The sequence below is a fragment of the Sander vitreus genome, chromosome 14, assembly GCF_031162955.1.
Source record: "Sander vitreus isolate 19-12246 chromosome 14, sanVit1, whole genome shotgun sequence".
Taxonomy (NCBI): Eukaryota; Metazoa; Chordata; class Actinopteri; order Perciformes; family Percidae; genus Sander; species Sander vitreus.
Window position 1 is genome coordinate 24,252,442 of NC_135868.1, and position 20,499 is coordinate 24,272,940.

Below are 20,499 nucleotides of genomic sequence, written 5' to 3' on the forward strand. Positions count from 1 at the left end.
TTGGCACAGTACCGTACCCAGAAGTGGAATCATTGGTATGACGATACCTGCATTCAATCCTTTTTCTACACAGATCTAGAAAACAAAACTATCTGTATGTACTGTATTTGTATGGTTGGTCGAGCACGGTGCAGTTGACATAGTTGACAGTTTAGCGTATCGAGATGCTTTCCTCCACATGATGTGTATTGAATGAAGAAAAAAACATCCACAAGATACAAACAAAACACAAAAGTCGAAAGTACACAGTTGACTCAGTAAATTAGTCAATCCTGGGCACCCAGATAGCTCAGTTGGTAGAGCGGGCGCTCATATATAGAGGTTTACGCCTCAAAGCAGCGGGCCCGGGTTTGACTCTGTCATTCCCCCCTCTTTCTCCACTTTCATGTCTTCAGTTGTCCTGTCACAATAAAGGCCTAAAATGCCCAAAAAATTATCTTTAAAAAGTCTTTGTTAGCACTAAAACACACGTTGAGTTTGAGCAGAGAAATGTCTGTTGTGATTACAGCCTGACCTGTAAGAAGTATTTTCATGTGGTAAACTGTGTCATTCAGTTTACAGCTGGCTAATTAAATATTCATCTCTGCATCATATTTTGATTGTATTCGCTGCCCTTTGAACTCCATTATGTAACTAAAGCTATAGCTTAAATATTGTGAAGTAGAAAATACAATAGTTCTGTCTGAATTACAGCCAAGAAAATGGATTGCCTAATTTCTGTAAAAACAAAAACTAAATGGAATAGAATCATTTGAAAATGCTACTATAATTACATAAGACGCCTACACGGATGATACTGGCTTTAACATGTACAGTACATGTATGTTACTATCACTGTTGGGCAGTGAGAGTACCTTAATGTTTACAGCTCGGTTTAACTGGTACAAAATGTTATACTGCACATAACCGTCCACAAAGACAAAACACAGTAACCACTGACAAATTAGACAAGACAACCAGTGTCACTATATTGTTCACATTCTGTCACACAGAACAGCCAGAATTGAGTCATTTAGACATAATTAAATTTGAATGGCAAATAAGGCGCATACAACCTTAAGACATGAGACTTAAGCTAAAAAGCTGTTTTTAGACGCCCTGAAGACATTTTGCGACATTTACATGTTTCTGAAGAGAGCTGACGCCAAGGGGAAACCTCTGGGAACGCTACCTCAGCATGACAGCCATGGCAGTCGATCCGCCAGCTCCTCCAGCACAGCGTCCTCTTACCATATTTATACAAAACAGAGCACCGAGCCATCATCTTTTTTTTTTGGAGTGGCATCAGAGAGCTTCCTCTCAGGAGAGTTATCAGAAGCTGCAGCACTTCGGTACCAATCAAATGCTAAGGTCAAGGAGGCTAGAGGCGTCTGCTTGTGTGGAGAGCGTCTTTAATTTTATCAGCAAAGAGAAGGTGACGTCTCTGTAGGGAAATGAGAGGGATGACAGCTGTGGCGAGGCCCAGGCTGGACACTTGGAGAGGTCACAGCGAGGTTGTCTTTCGTAGCTCGGGTGCGATCAAAGCATTATTTCATACTTGACACCTCAGAGACTGCCGGCTGCTGACACCTCGCACCTTCCCTCAAATCTTGCTTTGGTACGCTAGATCGTAGGCTGGATCTCGGAGGCCTGAGGGCATAAGGATAGCTGTGTGACAGTGTTTTAAAGGGCAGATGCACCCCTGAGGAACGACTGTAAATCTTAATACAAGAGACGGGCACGGAGGAGAACAGAGGAGGAGAGTGGCTGGATTTCTAAGTTTCATGGTGTAGCAGTTTAGAATCGATTGCTTGAAAAGGGCACCAAAACTACTGAAAACAAGTCTCATCACCAACACACACACCATCCTCCAGTCTTAGTGTTAGTCAATAAACAACTTAGGGGCAAGTTAGTCATTTTTACTCTAACAAATACTAGAAAGGCCTTAATATATCTACGGCTTGATGTATTAATATATCATTGCCATGTCCTCTGTATCAAACACAGACGAGCAAGCTATCAAACCATGCCTTGACACTTTTGTCGATGTAGAATCTTCCTTTAAGCACATTCAGACAAACAAGATACAACACAGGGAGGATTTAAGGTGCATAACACTAGCTAATGCTAAACGACATTCACCGTATGCTTGTGGCAGCCTGCTTAGTTTTGTGATATAAAGGAATGCCACAAAACACACACATACACACATCCAGCTTACTGCTATAAAATGCCTTGGTCATATCAGCCCAAAGAAAAGTAGGGGGCTGTAAATGTGGAAATAGGAATAGGAAGTTTATGATCTATCTATACTGTCTCATATTTATGTTGTGTTGCAAATGGTGAGCTGTGTTGTGGTCATCAACAGATCCCAGCAGCTAAATAGTCAGAAGAACATGTAGAAACCAGTGCTGTTGGTAGTTGGGTGGAAGTTGGTGACAGTTCTAATGCTGGTGACAATAGGTGTACTAGACTAGATAAACTTGCATTATAATTACTGTAGGGCTGCAACTAATGATTATTTTAATAATCGATTAATCTGTCGATTATTTTTTTGATTAATCGATGAATCGGATAAAAAAACAAAAAACAAAAAAGCATTAATTTACATCAACTCAAAACATACTTACATACATACTTGTTGTTTTAGTTAATAGTTGCGTAAAGGTAAGTAACCCAAAGAGCAGATACAGACAACACACACACACACACACACACACACACACACACACACGTTCACTTGAAGCTTATTCACTAAATTATTACCATCATTGTAGTAAGTGCAAGTTAAGTTCATTTGTACACCACATTTAAACACAGCTTAAGATGACCAAGTGCTATAAAAGAACTTTAAAATGAAATTAAAAAGTACAACACACAAATATATTTGTCAACAATAACTGATATGGGACAAAGCCCAGAATATATACATGACAATAGATTGAAAAATGAATGGGCCAAAAAAAGGCGAGTGAATAAAAACGTGTCTTTAGTCTTGCAAATTATACCACCCCTGCTTTACTACTGTTATTAACGAGCTAACGCTAGCTTGTCATGCTAGTCAAGCTGGATAACGAGTAAACACCACACCAGCACCAGAATAGCTATTGGAGGGACGTTACGTTCCTCACTTCAAAATGGAACAAAAGTAGGATTCTGTAGTGACTTAACCCTGCTGTTGAACTCCCTTCCTCCTCATCAAGGACTCCAACATGTTTACGTTTTAGGTGCTGAATCATCACCGTGGTGCGCCTGTGCCATGCCATGTCGCTTGTGCTTATCTTGCAATTAACACATTTTCGATTTATTTAGTGTGAAATGCTCCCACACCTTGGATGACTTAGGTCGTACTGATTTTTCTGCTTCCGCCATGTGTTTCAGAACAACGTTACGGGTCTCTCCGGTCTCTCTCCGTATTTCCTCTACCCCCGCACTGCTCTTTTTTCTTTTCTTTCATGCTGCGCTGCTCCGCTCTGCGCTGCTCCGCTCTGCGCTGCTCCGCTCTGCGCTCAATCGAATCGATAATGAAATTCGTTGCCAACTTTTTTAATAATCGAATTTTATTGATTTTATCGATTCTTTGTTGCAGCCGTAAATTACTTTATATTATTTAAACAAGACTAATAGTCTACAGCTTGCTAGCAGCTGAGGCTTAGGCACAGTGGTGCTTTGAGTTAAAGTCGATGCCTACATGCTCACAATGAAAATAGTAACATGATGATGTTAAGGAGATATAATGTTTATCTTAATCTTAGCATTGTAGCATGCTAATATTTGCTAACTAGCACAAAACAGGCTGATAGGAATGTCATTCATTTTGTAGGTATTTGGTCATAATAGTTTGACCTAATGGTGCCACTAGATCAGGGGTCTTCAACATTTTTAGGCCAAGGACCCCTTTCCTGAAAAAGAGATGGGACCACTTACTACATATATTGTATAAAATTAAGTTGCATAATAAACTGGGCCTACGATAACGTGTAGGGCAGCTTAAAGCTTTTACACATACCTGTTTCATGGTGCATACAATACTAAGCTTTTACATTTTTTTGGCATATTCATATCTTTATATCATGTTTTAATGTTAAAATGTGGCACAGTTAATTTTTCACAAGTGAAATTACTCCGAACCATCACTTTAACCTTAACTCTATCTGTGGATGGCTACCTTATGGCTACCTTAGCTGTAGGCCAGTAAGCCTACAGCTTTAATCATCAATGTTGTGTTCAAAAGTATCAATATATTCACTAATAATATGTTGGATTCATGTTAATGTATTTTTTCAGGCATATTTCCTTTTTTTTAAAACCATCAAACAATAATTTAGCGGCCCCACAGCAGCAACTCTGAGGACCCCCTAGGAGTCCCGGACCCCCTGTTGTTGGGGACATGAATGTGTGTAATAAATTTCACGGCAATCCATCCAACAGTTGTTGCGACATTTCACAAACTACAAATGTCAACCTGATGGTGACACTAGAAGAAAAGTCAGGAATCACCAAAGTCGGTAGGATTTGTCTTCGGAGAGCCATGAATGTCTGCACCAAATGTCATTGAAATGCATCCACTGTTTGTTGAGATATTTCAGTCTGGACCAAAACGGTGGACCAACCAACCAGGTTGACATTGCCATTCCAAGAGCCATGCTGTTAGCATGGCTAAAAATGGTAGCCAGCACAATGGTTTTCAAGTTATGCCCTTGGGTGAACCTAAACTAAAGAGCCCTGACATATCATTTGGGCCATAACTGAAGGTCTGTGGTGCCTACGGCCCATAGTATTTCCAAAGGTTCGTTTGAATAATTTTTTTTGGTTTCTACCTCATTTTGACCTTTCTTTTCTTCTTACACAAGAGGAGCACAGGATGACAACAAGCCAAGTAAAAATGTATAAGCATACAATGAAACCATTAAAAGTAGATTCAGAGTGGGGTGAAGTTTGCAAGGTATTTTATTTTACAGACACATAGTGACTTGCTGTGTCCTTTCATGCAGGCAACATGTATGCATGTCAATGGTCAGAAAGCCATCAGCTAAAGTCTTTGTGTTGTGTTCAACTGTATGTGATTCAGTGTGTTTGAGCCTTCCTTTGTCAGTGCTACTTCTTTGAGGTGTGCTTGTTGTGCCGGGGCCCTGAGGCAGACAACACCCATTTAGTACAATGGGAATATCAGCATTGTGTTTTTTGTATCTTGGTTTAGATTGGCTGTGTTAGCTGTCTGCCTCTGAAATGCCTGCAGTGCTTCACAGATGCTGGGTACCAAGATGCTGTTTTCAAGGTAGACAGCTTGTCAAGATGAGTGACAGGTGCTGTGACGGGAATTAGACCATCTAAGGGGAAGGAGGGCAGAATTTACACCTCTCTCTGTCTCAAGACAAAAAGTGGTCGTCAATTGTAAATGTAATGTTTCTTCAAACACATAACAGAGTATTTCACATATTCCAGATAGTCACAATGCAACAACCCAAACATGTTTCCAAATGATGGATTTAAAAGAATAATGTAGACCGACTTGACTTAAGGAGGCAGTATTTTCCTTGAAGGAGGATTTTTATGTACTTTCCAAAAAAAAAGTAACATCAATGGTCTGTTCAAAACCAGAAAAAATACTCATTTTTAAAGTGAAATCTTTGCCGTAGGCCATTTTGTCCGTCTTTGTGACTCCTTAGCAGGGGGTCAGCATTGGAGATAGCTTTGCAATCAGCCACCACATTGAGCAATCACCAGTATATCCATAAAGAGGGTTTTGAATTGAAGATATGTGAGCGTCATTTCATACTAAATGGTGGCGAAAAAAACTTTTATTGTATTGTTGTGAATGGAAATCACCACAGAGCCGGTGAAATCAGAGCATTCGGTGTGGGGCATTTTTCTCAGCATTTCACTTTTTCACCCTTGTGCCAAGAATGAATGAAAAATATGATTACACAAGGAAGTATTTTTGCTTAAGGTTTTAAGTCTTGATAAGTTAAACTTAGCACTATGCAAGAAATAGGCTAACAAAAGAATCGCAGCCTCTCCACATCACACTGGCATTGTATTACCTCTGCAGCCCCTCGTAATGTCCTACTAGATTTCTTCAAATTTATCACAGAGGACTGGAAGAGTAATGGCGATGTAAGAAAAAAGTCCAAACAAGTCCACTAGGGACGTGTACTACATCATTCAGATTTAACACCGCCATCTGTTTCGTGGTGCCCAGGAACGGCAACATCAGTGCTTTAGACAAAGCATTTACAGAGATGACAGATATGCTAGAGAGGCAGGGTCTTTACCTGTGGAAAAGTAGGTCTGGAATGAGATCCCTGATTAAAGAGACCCACTTATCTGTTGTGTTTGCCTCTTATCGTCCACGCCTGCGATTTAGACAGATGGGTTTGTTTTGTTCTTGGCCGGTGAAGTTTGTGGAGACAAAAACCAGCAGACGCCTTCCACCAATGAATGTCAAATCAAAAGTTGACCAATTTAGAAAGTCAAAGCACTTTCACACCTATGACAGGGCAATATATGGAGTGAGATCTAACCACTCCAGGCACCTCAGCTCATGCTTGTGTTAATGCTGCCAGCTGTGCACTTCTGACAACGCAAAGCTGTGATTTGGAATCAATGATGATAAATGTAGAATGGATTTCAGTAAAATTATCAGACATTGTTTCGCAAGAGACGTCACTACATCTGCTCTGGTCACCGAGACTTCGCTCTGCTCTGCCAGCGTCTGTTTCCAATTTTAGCGGCAGCTGGTTTGACCACAGAGATACGAGTGACGGACGGGAAGCTTGACTGCAGTCTATTTCTGTGTTAGAAACACTGCAAGCTGCTACAGTTTGCTGCTCTGCTGCATCGCAGATTGCTAAACACACCTGACTACAGGAGACGTTAGCTCAGACTTGCGGAGTACACATACATTAGTAGGTGCGGTTTGAGTACGGATCACGTTCTCACCAGAAACGAACCGCTCCAGAGTTTGAAAGCGTACTGAGATCATATCATCAAGCAGGTCTCGGTACGCTTGTTTGGTCCGCTTTTGTTGCGCACCAGAGTTTGATTGCTGCGTTCTCACCTGCCCAAACAAACCGCACCAGCGAGGCAAACGAACTCTAGTTCGATTCAACCAAACTGCCGAGCTGTCGGTGTGAAAACGCCCTTACTATACTATAATTTTGTATCAGGGTCAACCATGTACAACTGCGGATTCATTTGGTCTTGAATAAAGAAGAACAATGTATTTAACGGGGTGTGTGGTGATTACTGTACTAATAAACATGATTACAGTAAGTCGGGGAAATGTTAAATCTGTATTCTTTTTAGTTCAACTTACAACATCATCCTAAATCTGTAGTTACAGCACACTGTAAAACATGATAACAAATCAGTTCTATCACGTATGGAGGAAGAAATTAATTATTTGTATAATCCATTTTTATTCTGAAATCTTGAGGTGAGAGACTCCTTTGAAATTGGCCTTACTTTGGAACATTATTGTTTTTAACCCCCTTATCGACAAGCATGACATGGTTGGTATTAATGGATTCCTTGGATCATCTTGTTTCATATGAAACCAAATATATTCACTAACTTTACAACTGTGCCCGCTAAAAGACATTTTTAAGCAGCGCTAAATAACATTTGAGACTGCTAATTCCATACATAGACCAGGCAATCCCCATTTTCCTTAATATGCCCCCCTTAGTTAAGGTTGCTTCAATAGCTGACTGTTAAATGTTACAGGGCTGACTTAATGATAGCTAACATTAGCCCAGCTGTTCAAGCTGTACGAGAACGTTAGCACACTCCAAAAAGTAGAAAACTGTGAGCTCATAATAACATAAAGCAAATTGCAAATACATTGCAACAATGATGCTGAAAACATAAATGTAATTTATTTGACGACAAAATCCTAATAATGTCCACCTACCCAGAGGAACGACAAGCAAATTCATGCATGATTATTGCCTGCAGCACTAGGCCAACCGTCTCTGACAACCTCTGAGAAACCCCAAGGATTAAGTGAAAAGGACTCTTTTTTTTTTTACAGTTTTTTGTGAGATAAACAGTGATATTAAATGCAGGGGGAAAATGCTGACATCCTACAGCATGTAAGCACACCTCTGAAATAGTGTTAGCATTGCTGTGCTGCATCCTTGTCTGTTTTATTTGGATTTTGATTTTTTTAAGTTGAATTTGAAAGAGGAAATACGTACAGAAAAAGCCCAGGATCACCCAATATTCCACATGCATATTCTTAATATATCTGCAAGCACCTGTGATTTGTGGCAAATTGATTATCTGACATTCATAAAAACTGATGTTTATTTTCAAGGCGACCTCTGGAATACACCCCTGCATTTTGGCAATGTGTGAAATCTAATTATTTAGCACCCTGTCAGGGTTTGTCTCGGGATACACAACATAACGAGCCAAAACACGCATTCAGTTGCCACGTGTGTCTCTCTCTCTGTCTCCCCCTCTTCTCCCTCTTGCTGTCTCTGTTGGCCAATGAATGGTGTCAAGGATATTGCAGTGACTTGACACCCGTGGCAGATGCATGGCGGCACCCCTGCCGCGAGAGCTGACTCCTGACACCTCACGCTCATAGCAACAGCAGCCAATGCCGCGCTTCTTGGAGGGAGACTACATTAGCACGGGGCGGGGGGGGGGGGGGGGGGGGGAGCCTTGTTCGCTTCTGCTGGCTTGGCATTGTTTGTAGTTAAATTATGAACTATGCAAAATGTATGCAAAGCCTGACTAAACGCACAAGCCTCTGTAGGGAGCTATATCATGTCTCATTGAGCCGCCATAGTGCTCCTAAAAACAATTCCTCCCACTGTCCTTCTATTTGGTCATGTTGTCTTGTTTATCCTCACCAAGAAATTGTTGCAGAAAACCATAAAACAACCAATCAGTCTGTCATGTCGTTGCTGTTGAGAGGCATTATCAGTTGTTGGAAGGCTTTCAAATTAAGGATCACTTCACCCACGATACAAAAAAGCATTTTTTTTTTTTCTCGTTCCTTTACTGATATTTAGCAATGGATAAAAACAAAGAGTAATTACATTTTCAAAAATGTAAAAGCAAAGTATATTGTCCTTATTATTCTGGATGATCCACAGAACACACAGAGTTGAATGGTTTTCACTGGAACTACTTTCTACTGAAGAAATACCCCATATGAAAACTGTTGACAGGGTGTTCTAAGGATTATCCAGAGTAACACTTTTTCTGGAAAGACAAATTACAGTTACATTTTTTTAATGTAATGTTTCAGTGCTGGGAGGAACACATTTGCATTTATTTGCATTTTATTAGCGTGAAGTGGTGGACGAAACCTGGGCAAATAAAACCAAAACTACCTTACGGCTACATACAACAAGAGGTATGAGGGGGAAAGAATGAATTAGTTAATTTGTGATTTGGGTAAAACCAAAGAGTAGTGGTTTTGTTCTAATTCTGTTACCATGATTAAAATTAAACCCAAATGTGCATTAATAGCACATTAGTGCATCCTTAGAATATTTCATACTTTTTTTTTCAAAGAGTGATTTCATTCTTTTTGCATCAAAAAAGTAATGAGTAAGTAAAATATACTGCATTACATTGCACATTTTCATTAATTTGGTTGTTGTCTAACTAGTATGGTGTCTTAGCTAACAAACTAGCTAACTATGCTAACGTACAGCAACTGACCAATTTAGCTTCATCTTTTAGCTAACTTGTAGCATTTAGCATGGTGTTAACACGTCCTTCAGCAGGATTATAGTTGGCTTTTTACAACTGCCGAAGCATACCAAAAGCATGACAAACGGAGTACAATGTTTAATGTAAAGAGAATATATGTGTTATAATCACACAATCTTCTAGTTTAATAGCCTTCTGTATCTTCAAACCTGTATGATGACACTTTATGTCATAGTTGCACCATACAGTAGCACTTTTAAATAATAGTACCTCTCTGTATAATAGAGAAAACACTGAGTAGAACATCTTCAGTTTGTCCGGGAATTTATTGGAATATGTAAAGTGGAAAGATTAATAACTACGCTATAGCTTCGCTTTGCAGCTGCACTTTTTATGAGTGTGCTCAGTAAACGCAGACAGAATTAGTAGAGATTGATTTCCTGGAGTGCTGCAAACTGGTATAATTTGATAGAGAAGCAGAGTGTCTCAAACTCTCAGACCTCAGGTTGACATTTTAAGATCACACCGCAAAAAGCTACTCCCTTACAGTAACTGGAGTCAAATGTACTTCGTTACTTCCACCGAGGTGTGCCATTACTGTCACCTCTGTGCCCTCAGCAGTCGGCCGGTGTTGATGCGGTGTGTCGGGGCTTTGGATGGTGCCTTCAGCTCTCTAATCCGGAGAGCAGAGAGGTGCCGCTGTCGCTGACAGACTGACTGACAGACAGGCAGGCGGAGAGGACCCAGCTGTGATGGCTGGTGTCGGCTCAGTGGCAGCCTTATGATGAATTGCCCCTCTTGAATGATAGCGCGGTTACTGAATGATACTGACGCAGGATTGTTCTGTCAGCATCTCAACGGCGACCGCAAATAAAGAAATAAATATGCGAGAAGTGAACCGCTATGCAACTCACCTCCCCATCTTTTTATTTTTCATTAAAGTTGCCACCTCTCATAGATCTCCATATGCAGTGAAATGGAACTGGAAGTTTGTGCAGAGATACGGTGGAGGGAAATTGCCTTGTAAAACCACAAATGTGGCAGAACTTTTGAGTGATTGAAAGCTGCCTCTGGTTTCTTTTTCTACTTTTATATCCAGCAGAGTATATCTGAAATCAAAAACACTTCCTGTGTTTTTCTTTATTGCCACTGTAGAAATTAGATGTGATTGCATCATGATAAATATGACTTTGATCTTCTACCATACTACTGAAAATAAGTTGCATTGATTGTTGATTGTTGCATCTTCTCTTATTTCCTATGTATTCACCTCCCTGCTCTTTCTGTTTACAGCTCAGATGACTACTATGAATATGGACACAGTGGGGAATCATATGACTCATACGGTGAGTCGCAGACCTCTCTTTGTCCCAAATATCTTTTGTCAATTTTCAGAACATTAATTTGTAGTTCCTGACTCTGCACTGCTTCATCTCAGTCATCATAGTATCTGGTTGATGTGTGATGTCCCATGCACGTTCAAAATATACATTTTTCACAAATTTATTCACAATTCAGCGTCTATTTTACTTCAGTTCATGGGGCTCATTAGGTGAAAACAATCCACTTATGACCAGTTACAGTGTTATATAAACAAATTACCTTAAAAATGTAAAATAGTGTTAGTATAAAAGTTCAAGAAACCTTGCGCGCTGACTTTGAATTTAGTTTTTGACTGCAAAAAAAATCCCAATGCCAAATGCTGCCCTCAAGCGCTGATGCTTTTCTTACTTCAGAGGAGAAAAGAAACTGTCAAAAGCAGGGAGACTTTAACAAGCTGATGCTGGGGCTGCAAAGTCACTTTACACATCTACCTTTCTTTACTTTGACTTCACTAAAACGTCTAAAAACCACATTCAAAAGAACCAGCACGTCAGTCGACCCCAGGCAGCTGGTTAGGGTGCTCATACCTTACTTTCTGCGAAAAGTTCATTCATAAATGAAGAGTGAACAAAATAGATTCAATGTGAATTCATGTGGAATGTTAAACATCTCAGTGTGCGAAAAGCATTCAAAAGATAATAGCCATCAACTGTCTTTGTGTTTTCTTACACATCAAGTTCATCCTGCTCAGCTTAATATACACAATCTCTACCCTGCATTATGACAACATGTGTGCCATAGTCACACAGTAATAATAATAATAATAATAATAATAATAATAAAACTAACTTTACTCTAGGGCTATCAAAATCAACACAACTTCCTTTTTAACCACTTATTTTATTTTAACGTGCGATTAACGCACGCACGTTCTGTGATGTTGCTCTGTAGTTTGGGAAATCCGTGAGCTGCAGCAGTAACGTTGTGGACAGTGGTGCCAACTTGGCAACTTTCTGAGAACTGAGTTACCACCGGAGTACTTTGGGTCTCACATACCACTTGAGCATTTTGCAATTAATCGCGAGTTAACTATGACACTCATGTAATGAATCCAAATATATAACTTTATGCATATAGCACATTTGATAACAGAGTTTACAAAGTGCTTTGACAGACAAGGAAAAAGCAGGATATCCAGAGGACAATAATGTCGTCTTATGTTTAAGAGCACTTTCAGTGACTGCGCTCTGGTTTAGAGGCTGTTTATTGAGCATGGAAACAAAGTTCAACAATACTGTGTCAGCCTTTGAGAAGATACAGTAAAAAGTGGGACAAGGACATGTTTGCTGCAGAGTGCTCTTAAATGATAGCAGACCTAACAGACAGTAAGGTACAGTGGACCGTGCTGCAGCTCAAGGTTGATCCATCTCTAAATTATATATATATATATACAGTCAAATAATTTGCAGCCTATTTGTGAACTAGAACATAAAAAATGAACTCTTTATAGCAGTTATTTAGACTTTGAGGTTTTGGTGTGTCCTATTTTATTATCTAAAACAAAACTATTCTGACAATGTGTGTGCAGTTTTATTCTGAAGACTCCAGTGTTGATCTGGATTGTGATGGATATAGAATCCTAGATTACTTAGATACATTTTATATTTTATGTAAACGCTTTTTACGTTTTGTTAGGGATTGACTGCAACATAATTATAATGATTATCTCCTCTGCATCATTAAACCTACCGAAGTGTGTTCATCTCATGCTTTAGAGGTTTTAATGTGTTTTCAGAAGCCAAAGCTAATAAAAAAGCTTTCCCAACTTTTTCTGACCACACAAGTGGAAGAACTAAGCACCTTCCGACTCATTAGAGCCCTGCTTACCTGCACATAAAATGAAAACCGCTGGCGCGTGGGTCACACTGTGACAGTTCAAAGGGAACAGATAAACAGCGTTGATGTGCATCCTTGTTCTCGAAACACAAGGTTACCTTGGTCTGTTTCTTCAAAGTGACTGTCAGTGAAAGGGTGACAGGTTTAATTAAGGGGTATTGGCTATGTGCTGCCAACAGAGAGCCTGTACACAGGGAGGAAAAAAAAAAAAAAAAAAATAAGCCTTTGTGAGCCTCAGCTCTAGGGAAGTCTCAGCGCTGGCTGAAGATCAGACAAAGGGTGCCATCGATAGTGGCACTTTCACATTGACAGTACCAGGGGGTGAACAGGGGCTGATTTGGGCTAATGGTAATTGTGACCTTTTTTGCTGGGAGCCACTAAATGGGTTCCTTTTCAAGTAGCTATTTGATCCTCTCATTCAATTATCTGAGATGCATCTTTCCAGGTGAAAGTCAAGCTTCTTGGTGTGAGTCACTGTTTATTTGCCCGGCTTGAAGCGGCGCTTTTGTTATGAAATGAGCGCCATCGATACCAGGCAGTCAAAGTGCTCCCAACTTTGCGCTGCATTATTTTCATGACAGGGAGAATATGTGTGTATATAAGTATAATATATTTGCGTAGAGCTTGAATGACGTACACGGGTTGTTGTAAATGATTTAAGTGTAACACCTCTGTAACCCCTCCCCCCATCTGTTTCTGTCCTTTTCTTCTTAATCAGGTGTGGAAGAGTGGGCAAACAATCGCGGCAAGGCACCGCCGGCGCGAACAACCAAGGGAGTGTACAGAGATCAGCCATACACCAGATATTGAACTGTTTATACAACCTGCACCTGAGTCCTCATGGCTGTTTCAACCCAAGTAATGGATTTTTTTATGGACGCTCCCACCTTTTTAGAATTGAAAACTAAACAGCAAAATAACAAAAACCATACTCCCACTGGTAAAAATGTGCAAAGCAATTTAGGTAATCTATCCTTTCCTCCAGGAGAAATCGACTGGACGTTGCGATTAAGAAAGACTCCATAGTACATGAAGTATCTCTCTCAGCTATGTGATAGGGAAGAGTGACATTGTACCAAGCTATTTTACTTGGTAATGATTAGTGAATCACTGCAAGCTGCCGATACAATGTTTCTACACAGCTGCCAGTGCAACTTAATTTGTCACCCTCTATTCTTCAAACCTTGAACTGCGTGGTTGATCACTTTAAAATGTAGTAGCTTAGTTCTAGGAAAGTGCAGTACTGTAGATATTCTTTCTGAGGGGTAATTGGTGAAATTGTGTCCCTTGTAAATGAAACATTTACAAACTGAAAAAGAAAAAAGTCATACTGTATACATATTGTTTTTGCTGTTTTCTCCTTTTTGTAAAATAATAGTTCTTTAGTGTTAAAGGGCTTATAAAAGCATGGTGTGCAACTGTGGATATTGTCGGCTGTGTTATTCTGAGAAAGCCTATGTAGTTGTGTTCATGATTATGCCCCCTAAAACATCCACTTTAATACGTCTATAAATAGCTGCTCATACGTTATGTACAGCAAACAACCAGAGCTGCAAAACTATCCAGGAGCTGTTTTCATTATTGTGAAATATTTAGATGCTCTAAATAAGTAATTTTGATGTCGTTTTTTTTGATTTAATACCGGATACTTCTCTGACTTTGTAGGCTTAATAATGACTCTTAAGATACAAAATCCCATGCTGGTGATTGGTAATCATTTCCATCTAGAGATGTGTTCAACTATAATCATTTGAGCTTATGTAAGCCCTTTAATATTTTCTTCTTTGTTGATGCTGAATAAACATTTTGAAAGAAACCACTTGTGTTCGAGAGAATAATTATGGACTCATAAATAAGCCTCATAATTTAAACTAACAAACGCAAATGAAAACCTAGATATGTTTTTGAAAATCTATCCTGCAGCGTATAAAAACACAATGTATATTGTCATAACTAAGTGAAAAACAAGCTAAAACAACATATGTTCTAACAAAAAATCCAAAGTGGTAGCGTGATGGCATTTCCACACAAAACAAAAAATGTTACTTACAAACAGCAAATGGCTTTGACCTTGTAGGTTACCTTGGTAATCTGATAACAACGGTTTCCTATTTGTATTCGAACGCCATGTGATGCATTTTGTTGGAAATCTGTCCGACCGAGATTTAGAGGATTTAGCGATAACGACGTCGCCACTTCCTATCTGCTGTGTTTGTTCATATAATTTGATGGGAAGTGCACGCTGATCCCGCAAGCATCATCAGTAAACACACATTAACTCTTGGAGTGTTTACCCTGACAGAAACGGCTGCTAGCACTGCATGAAAGCCTCCTTGACCTCTAGGCCATGTTCAGTTCAGTACAGGGGGGTGGGGGGGGATTTGAAGTCATTTTAAGGGTAGAAATGTGGGACTCTTACTTTGAAAAATCATCAAATTTATACAGTCAAATTGTATGATTTTCAGTATGGATGTAGTCAACGATGTCCTCCACTCAATCATATCAGTCATTGTCTGGAATTATGGAGCAAAATCGTTTTATAGCGGGGGGGTTGCTCTCTCTTCTTGTTTTGCTCTTTCTGTTCTCCTTCGGTCATGTGACCCTCTCCCAGTCGTTTAAAGAGGCTGCCTTTGCCCCGTCCATTAAAGAGACTCTCCTCCGCAGAGAGAGGATGGCAGTAGCTGTTTAAAAAGACCTCCGTCCCACAAGGTAAACAACCTGACCCAGTTTAACCTCTCCCCTAACGTTAGTTGAACATAAACCCTCTCTAAACTTAAATGTAATATGTTTTCCTGTCTCTGTTAAGTTCATAATCTAGCCACAAAGCTGGGAATAATTAGATGTCTGTAACAAAAATACTGTAAAAAAGTAATAAATAGCAGTAATATTTCAACGAACTGTATATAACTGTGAAATAACTATCCTAAGACTTTGATAAAACATATCCTCTGTAACAATAATTGAACCACAAAATATGTCTTGGCATTTGTTTTCATAAAATTAGTTGTAAAATATGATTATGTTGTGAACTTGCATGGTCACAGTGTTTTTTTTTAAATATTCCTTTCTAGGTCGATGTCCTGGCTAGACCTGGCCATCCGTCCAATTGTCTCATTGGTGCTAAAGGTATGTTGTTTTCTGTGTTGTGTAAGATGTTTATGATGATATTTTGCATGTAAACATTCAAAGAGCCCGTATTATACTCCTTTTCAGCATCATATTTTTACTTTTGGGGTCTACTAGAACAGGTTTTCATGCTTTGATGTTCAAAAAACATAATATGTTTCTCATACTGCCCATTGCTGCAGCTCCTCTGCCTGAAACACTCTGTCTGAGCTCTTGGCCCGCCTTCCTGAAAAGCCCAGCCCTCTGATTGGTCAGCTGGCCCACTGTGTTGTGATTGGTCAACCAAATTCAAACAAGCCACTGGGTGGGCTGTGCCTGCCCATTGCAGCACCTATGGGCAGCACAAATGAAAAACTGGGCCTGGCATTCTCAATCAATGACATCATTAATTGGGGAATTTCAAACAGGAATGTATGCAGAGCTTTTCAGGCAGTTGAGAAAAACTGCTGTCTGTGGGTGAGAAAGATCCATTTGGAGTGAAATGTGTTTTTTTGTACTTTATACATCTATTACATACACAAAAAACTATATAACACAAAATACGGGAAAAATCCCAAAAAGCATAATAGTGTTTCTTCAAAATATAGTAAAAGTAAGGGGTCACATAGGGGTCAAAAATATTGAAATGAGATAGGATCTGCTAACCTTTGGGCATTCTTGAAAACCTTCCAAGAAGTCTGCAGAAAAATGTTCCATAGCTTCATTTCACAGTTCTTTCAATTATTTATAGAGGCATGTTGTGGCTCTGGTGTCTGTCGATTTTCCTGCAAATAAAGATGATAATATACTGAAACCATGGGTTCAAATATGATATCGGGGCTTCGAGACTGAATCGGATGACATTTACGAATTCGTGAAAAGGTTCCATGGTGTCTCCAGAAAATTGGAGACTAACTCAACATAACTGTAAAGTAATTTAAAGATACAGTATGTGAACAAATGTTTTGATCTTATCCATGCAGTATACACAGTTATATAAGGGTTAGGGTTATGTTAAAACAGAGGTGGTCTACATCCCAAGCGTGTAGCTTGAGGTGCACGGGCACAGGTAAAAGTAAAGAACATCTATATAAAAATCTTAAAATAAGATATTGAAAGGATGCCGGTTAGGATTTAGGGGTGGGGGATTAAAACAATGGTCCCAGCGTCTCCTCTTCAATATGTTATTCGTATGGGTCTCCCCTGGCTCAACCCTACAAAGCTTTTTGCATGTCTTGTTCACTTGCATGTAAGCTACTGGCCCCATACAATGGGAAATCAGGGTCTGAAAAAAACTTAGCTCTGGGGAGCTTATTCCCCGGAGTCCTTATGTTTTTTTGCCCAGCAGTTTCCCTTGGATTAGGGTGGCACCTAAATCATGGTTGCAGCAGTCACCGTGGTCCTGCTCCACGCCCTGCTATGCCCTGCTACACCCTGCTACACCCTGCTACACCCTGCTACGCTCTGCAGTGCCCTGCTACGCTCTGCAGTGCCCTGCTACGTCCTGCTATGCCCTGCAGTTCTCTTCTACGCCCTGCTATGCCCTGTAGTGGCCTGCTACGCCATGAACTACTACAACTGCTATTTTCATAGTTGCATTATCTTTATGAATCGCATACATAACGGTGCTTGAACCGATTTTACTATTTTTACTTTCTTTTTAAGAAAGTAAAAAAAAAGAAAAGAAGAAAAAAGGGTAGTAAACAACAGTTGGTGACATTAAAGAACGGCTTGTGTATTGCTAAGGCCATATGGTCAAATAATAATATATAATTTATAATAATAATAATAATGTATAACAATAACACAATAATCACTAGTAAATTGCTGTTGAACGACAAAAACAACCACCAGATGGGAAAAGGACATTTACAATAACTTCAAATGCACCACGAGGCTGTAGTTTACCAGTTTCATTGAACGCACCGTCTGTGTTGTTTCTCCGACGGCAGCTGCAGATTGTTACATCCCGGTGTTGAATCCTCTACAGTAAACACAGTCACACTTTACACCGTTTAGCGTTAGCTGTCAGCATTGTAACCGTGTTTAATCCAGCTACTAGCTAGCGGTAGGCTAACGTTAGCTGCTGTTGAGTATAGTGTTAACTAGCGTCACATGCAGCGGTGTTTGTGTTGCCTGTATCGTCTTCAGAACATCAGAGAGAAGCCCAGACATATCAGTGGCACCAGATTTCGTTAGCCAGGGTTGGCAGGAAGAAGATTTTTACAAGTAAATGTTCCAATTAATGATCCAGGCAGCACATTCTCGTCTCCCTCCTTCATTTTACAGTCCAATGGTGGCTAGAACGGCTCCGGGTCAAACGTCAATATGGAATAGATTAATCTGTGTTATTTTGACAGCCCTACTTTATTATAACTATTATTGCCACTGTTCATCACATCCCCAACCGGCACCGTCAGACACCGCCTATCAAGAGCCTGGGTCTGTCTGAGGTCGCACTAAATGCTTGCTCTTGGGTGAATTACTGGAATTGCTGGGTCTTTGTAAATGATAGAGTGTGGTCTAGACCTACTCTATCTGTAAAGTGTCTTGAGATAACTCTTGTTATGATTTGATACTATAAATACAATTGAATTGAATTGAACTGAATAGGCATAGGTGTAGTAGGGTTAAGGTAGCAATCCTCCTCCGTTCACCTAGAGTTAGGGCTAGGGTTAGTAACAGCCCAAGAAATCCTCCAGATGAAGGGGTGACCCCTTCAAAAGTTTTTGTGTCGATCTGAAAACCCTTAGGAAGTACAAAATAAAATATTCTACAGAGCACACAGTGTTATCATGACATATCAAATATTAATGTGACTTTGAGGCAGCTTCATGTTCTCTTGATGGATGTTTAATGTCGAAAATATTTTCACGGAGCTTGTGAAATCCTTAAGAATTGCCCCTAGTTTTGGAGGTTCGACCCTCACCTCTCCTGTTATACCCTTTCAGAATCCCCCCAAGGGGATGCCTGTCCCACTCTCTGCCTCTCTTTGTACCTATACACTTAGTGAATAAGAGCACTATGTGTCATCTGAACCACAACGGTGTCCCTGTTGCTGCACTTTGAAAATGACACCCTTAAAGGAGAAACCTATTGCCTGATTGATTGTGTTAGTGCGGATACCAGGATGGATGAGGATGTGTTTCTTTTCTTTTTTGAAGCTCATATTGTTCCACTTTCTCTTCTTTCCTCTCTTTATAGACTTGACAAACCGCACACAAGCTTCCATCCAGACATTCAAGCCCACACAGTGTCAAACCAAATCCCGAAAAGGCCGTCCGACTTCGCAAAGGATCTCCCCTTGGCCAAATGGTGAACTTTGAAATTATCACAGTGTGGACTGAGGTGAATCCTGCAGGGGACGACATGGAGTGACCTGTTGAGATACAGAGAAGGGGGTGGGGGGGAGGTAATGCATATATCACACATCGTCGTTCTCCGGAGAAAGGGAGGGACAGAGGAAATCCGTGAGGTAAATGGAGTTCCTCATCCTCTGGGACGATCCGTCGCAGAATATTTCCTTCAGATCTTCTGTATACATTTAACATACACACAGGAGTGCTCTGAACTAGCTCTGAACCTGCCCTGTGTCTTCCTTGATTTAGACTGTTATTGAGGGGATGTGTCTACTACTTGTATTAGACAATGCTTCCTAGGAAGGATAAGTAAATAAATAATGCAATATGCTAAGGAAATGACATCACATTTCTAGCAGTGACACTTCAAATCTCATATTGCTCATTAACCTAGATCCCATCCACTCCAATGAATAAATAATTCACCAAGTGCCTTATTGTTGCATTGTTATGACAGCTTTAGATGTTTAGTCCCATTGCTAGAGATAAAATATGGGGCAGTACGCTATAAAAGGTAGCTTATTTTTCTTCTTTTATGCTGTTTTGTTGGTTGCCTGTATGCATTACCACGAAGCTGGAAAACACCTCCCAGCCACACACACGAGTACAGTCTATTCCAGATGTATTGCTTAATCAGAATCGACTTCAGTGGACATTACAATTCCAAAATAGCTTTCCATCGGATAGAGAGCTTCATTCTGCCTTGTGCATAAGTCCAGATAGGCTGATCCGTATTCCACACAGTTGGATGTCCTCAGTGGCAGACAATAGTTTTCCATTAGAGGAAGTGATTCTCTCTGGAGCCTCGGGCCAAGCCTCAGACAATAACACAGCGACCTAAAGCTTGCATCTCGGGCTCCCGGAGTTAACTCTCATCACCTCCGGGGGCTGATTCCCCCTCTGAGGTGGCGTAACACAACAGGCTTATCTGAAGTAAGTTTGTCCGAGTTAATAAAGTAAGAGCAGCTTATTTGATTAAAGTGTATGCATACAAAGGAGGCTGTTGCGATCTGGAAGACGGATCGATGGGTCCTGGATGTTGGGTACAGGGACCACTGGAGGTGTTTTAAAAGGGTGTCGGTGGATCTGGAGCAAAATTACAAAAAGCTTAAAGGCACCGAAAAACCTATTTTCTCAATTAGCTGCTTACTATGAATGATGA

At 40.2% G+C, this 20,499-nt stretch overlaps 1 protein-coding gene across 1 annotated transcript in view; it reads left to right on the forward strand.

The window, feature by feature from the left end:
* The window catches only part of khdrbs3 (KH domain containing, RNA binding, signal transduction associated 3), a 127,780-nt gene extending 113,118 nt beyond the window's left edge, over positions 1-14,662 (forward strand). The window contains exons 8-9 of the mRNA XM_078267615.1: positions 10,948-11,000; positions 13,592-14,662. Coding sequence (XP_078123741.1) covers positions 10,948-11,000; positions 13,592-13,683 — 145 coding nt within the window. The 3' untranslated portion in view covers positions 13,684-14,662. The remainder of the gene's footprint in view (positions 1-10,947; positions 11,001-13,591) is intronic.
* The last annotated feature ends 5,837 nt before the right edge of the window (positions 14,663-20,499 follow it).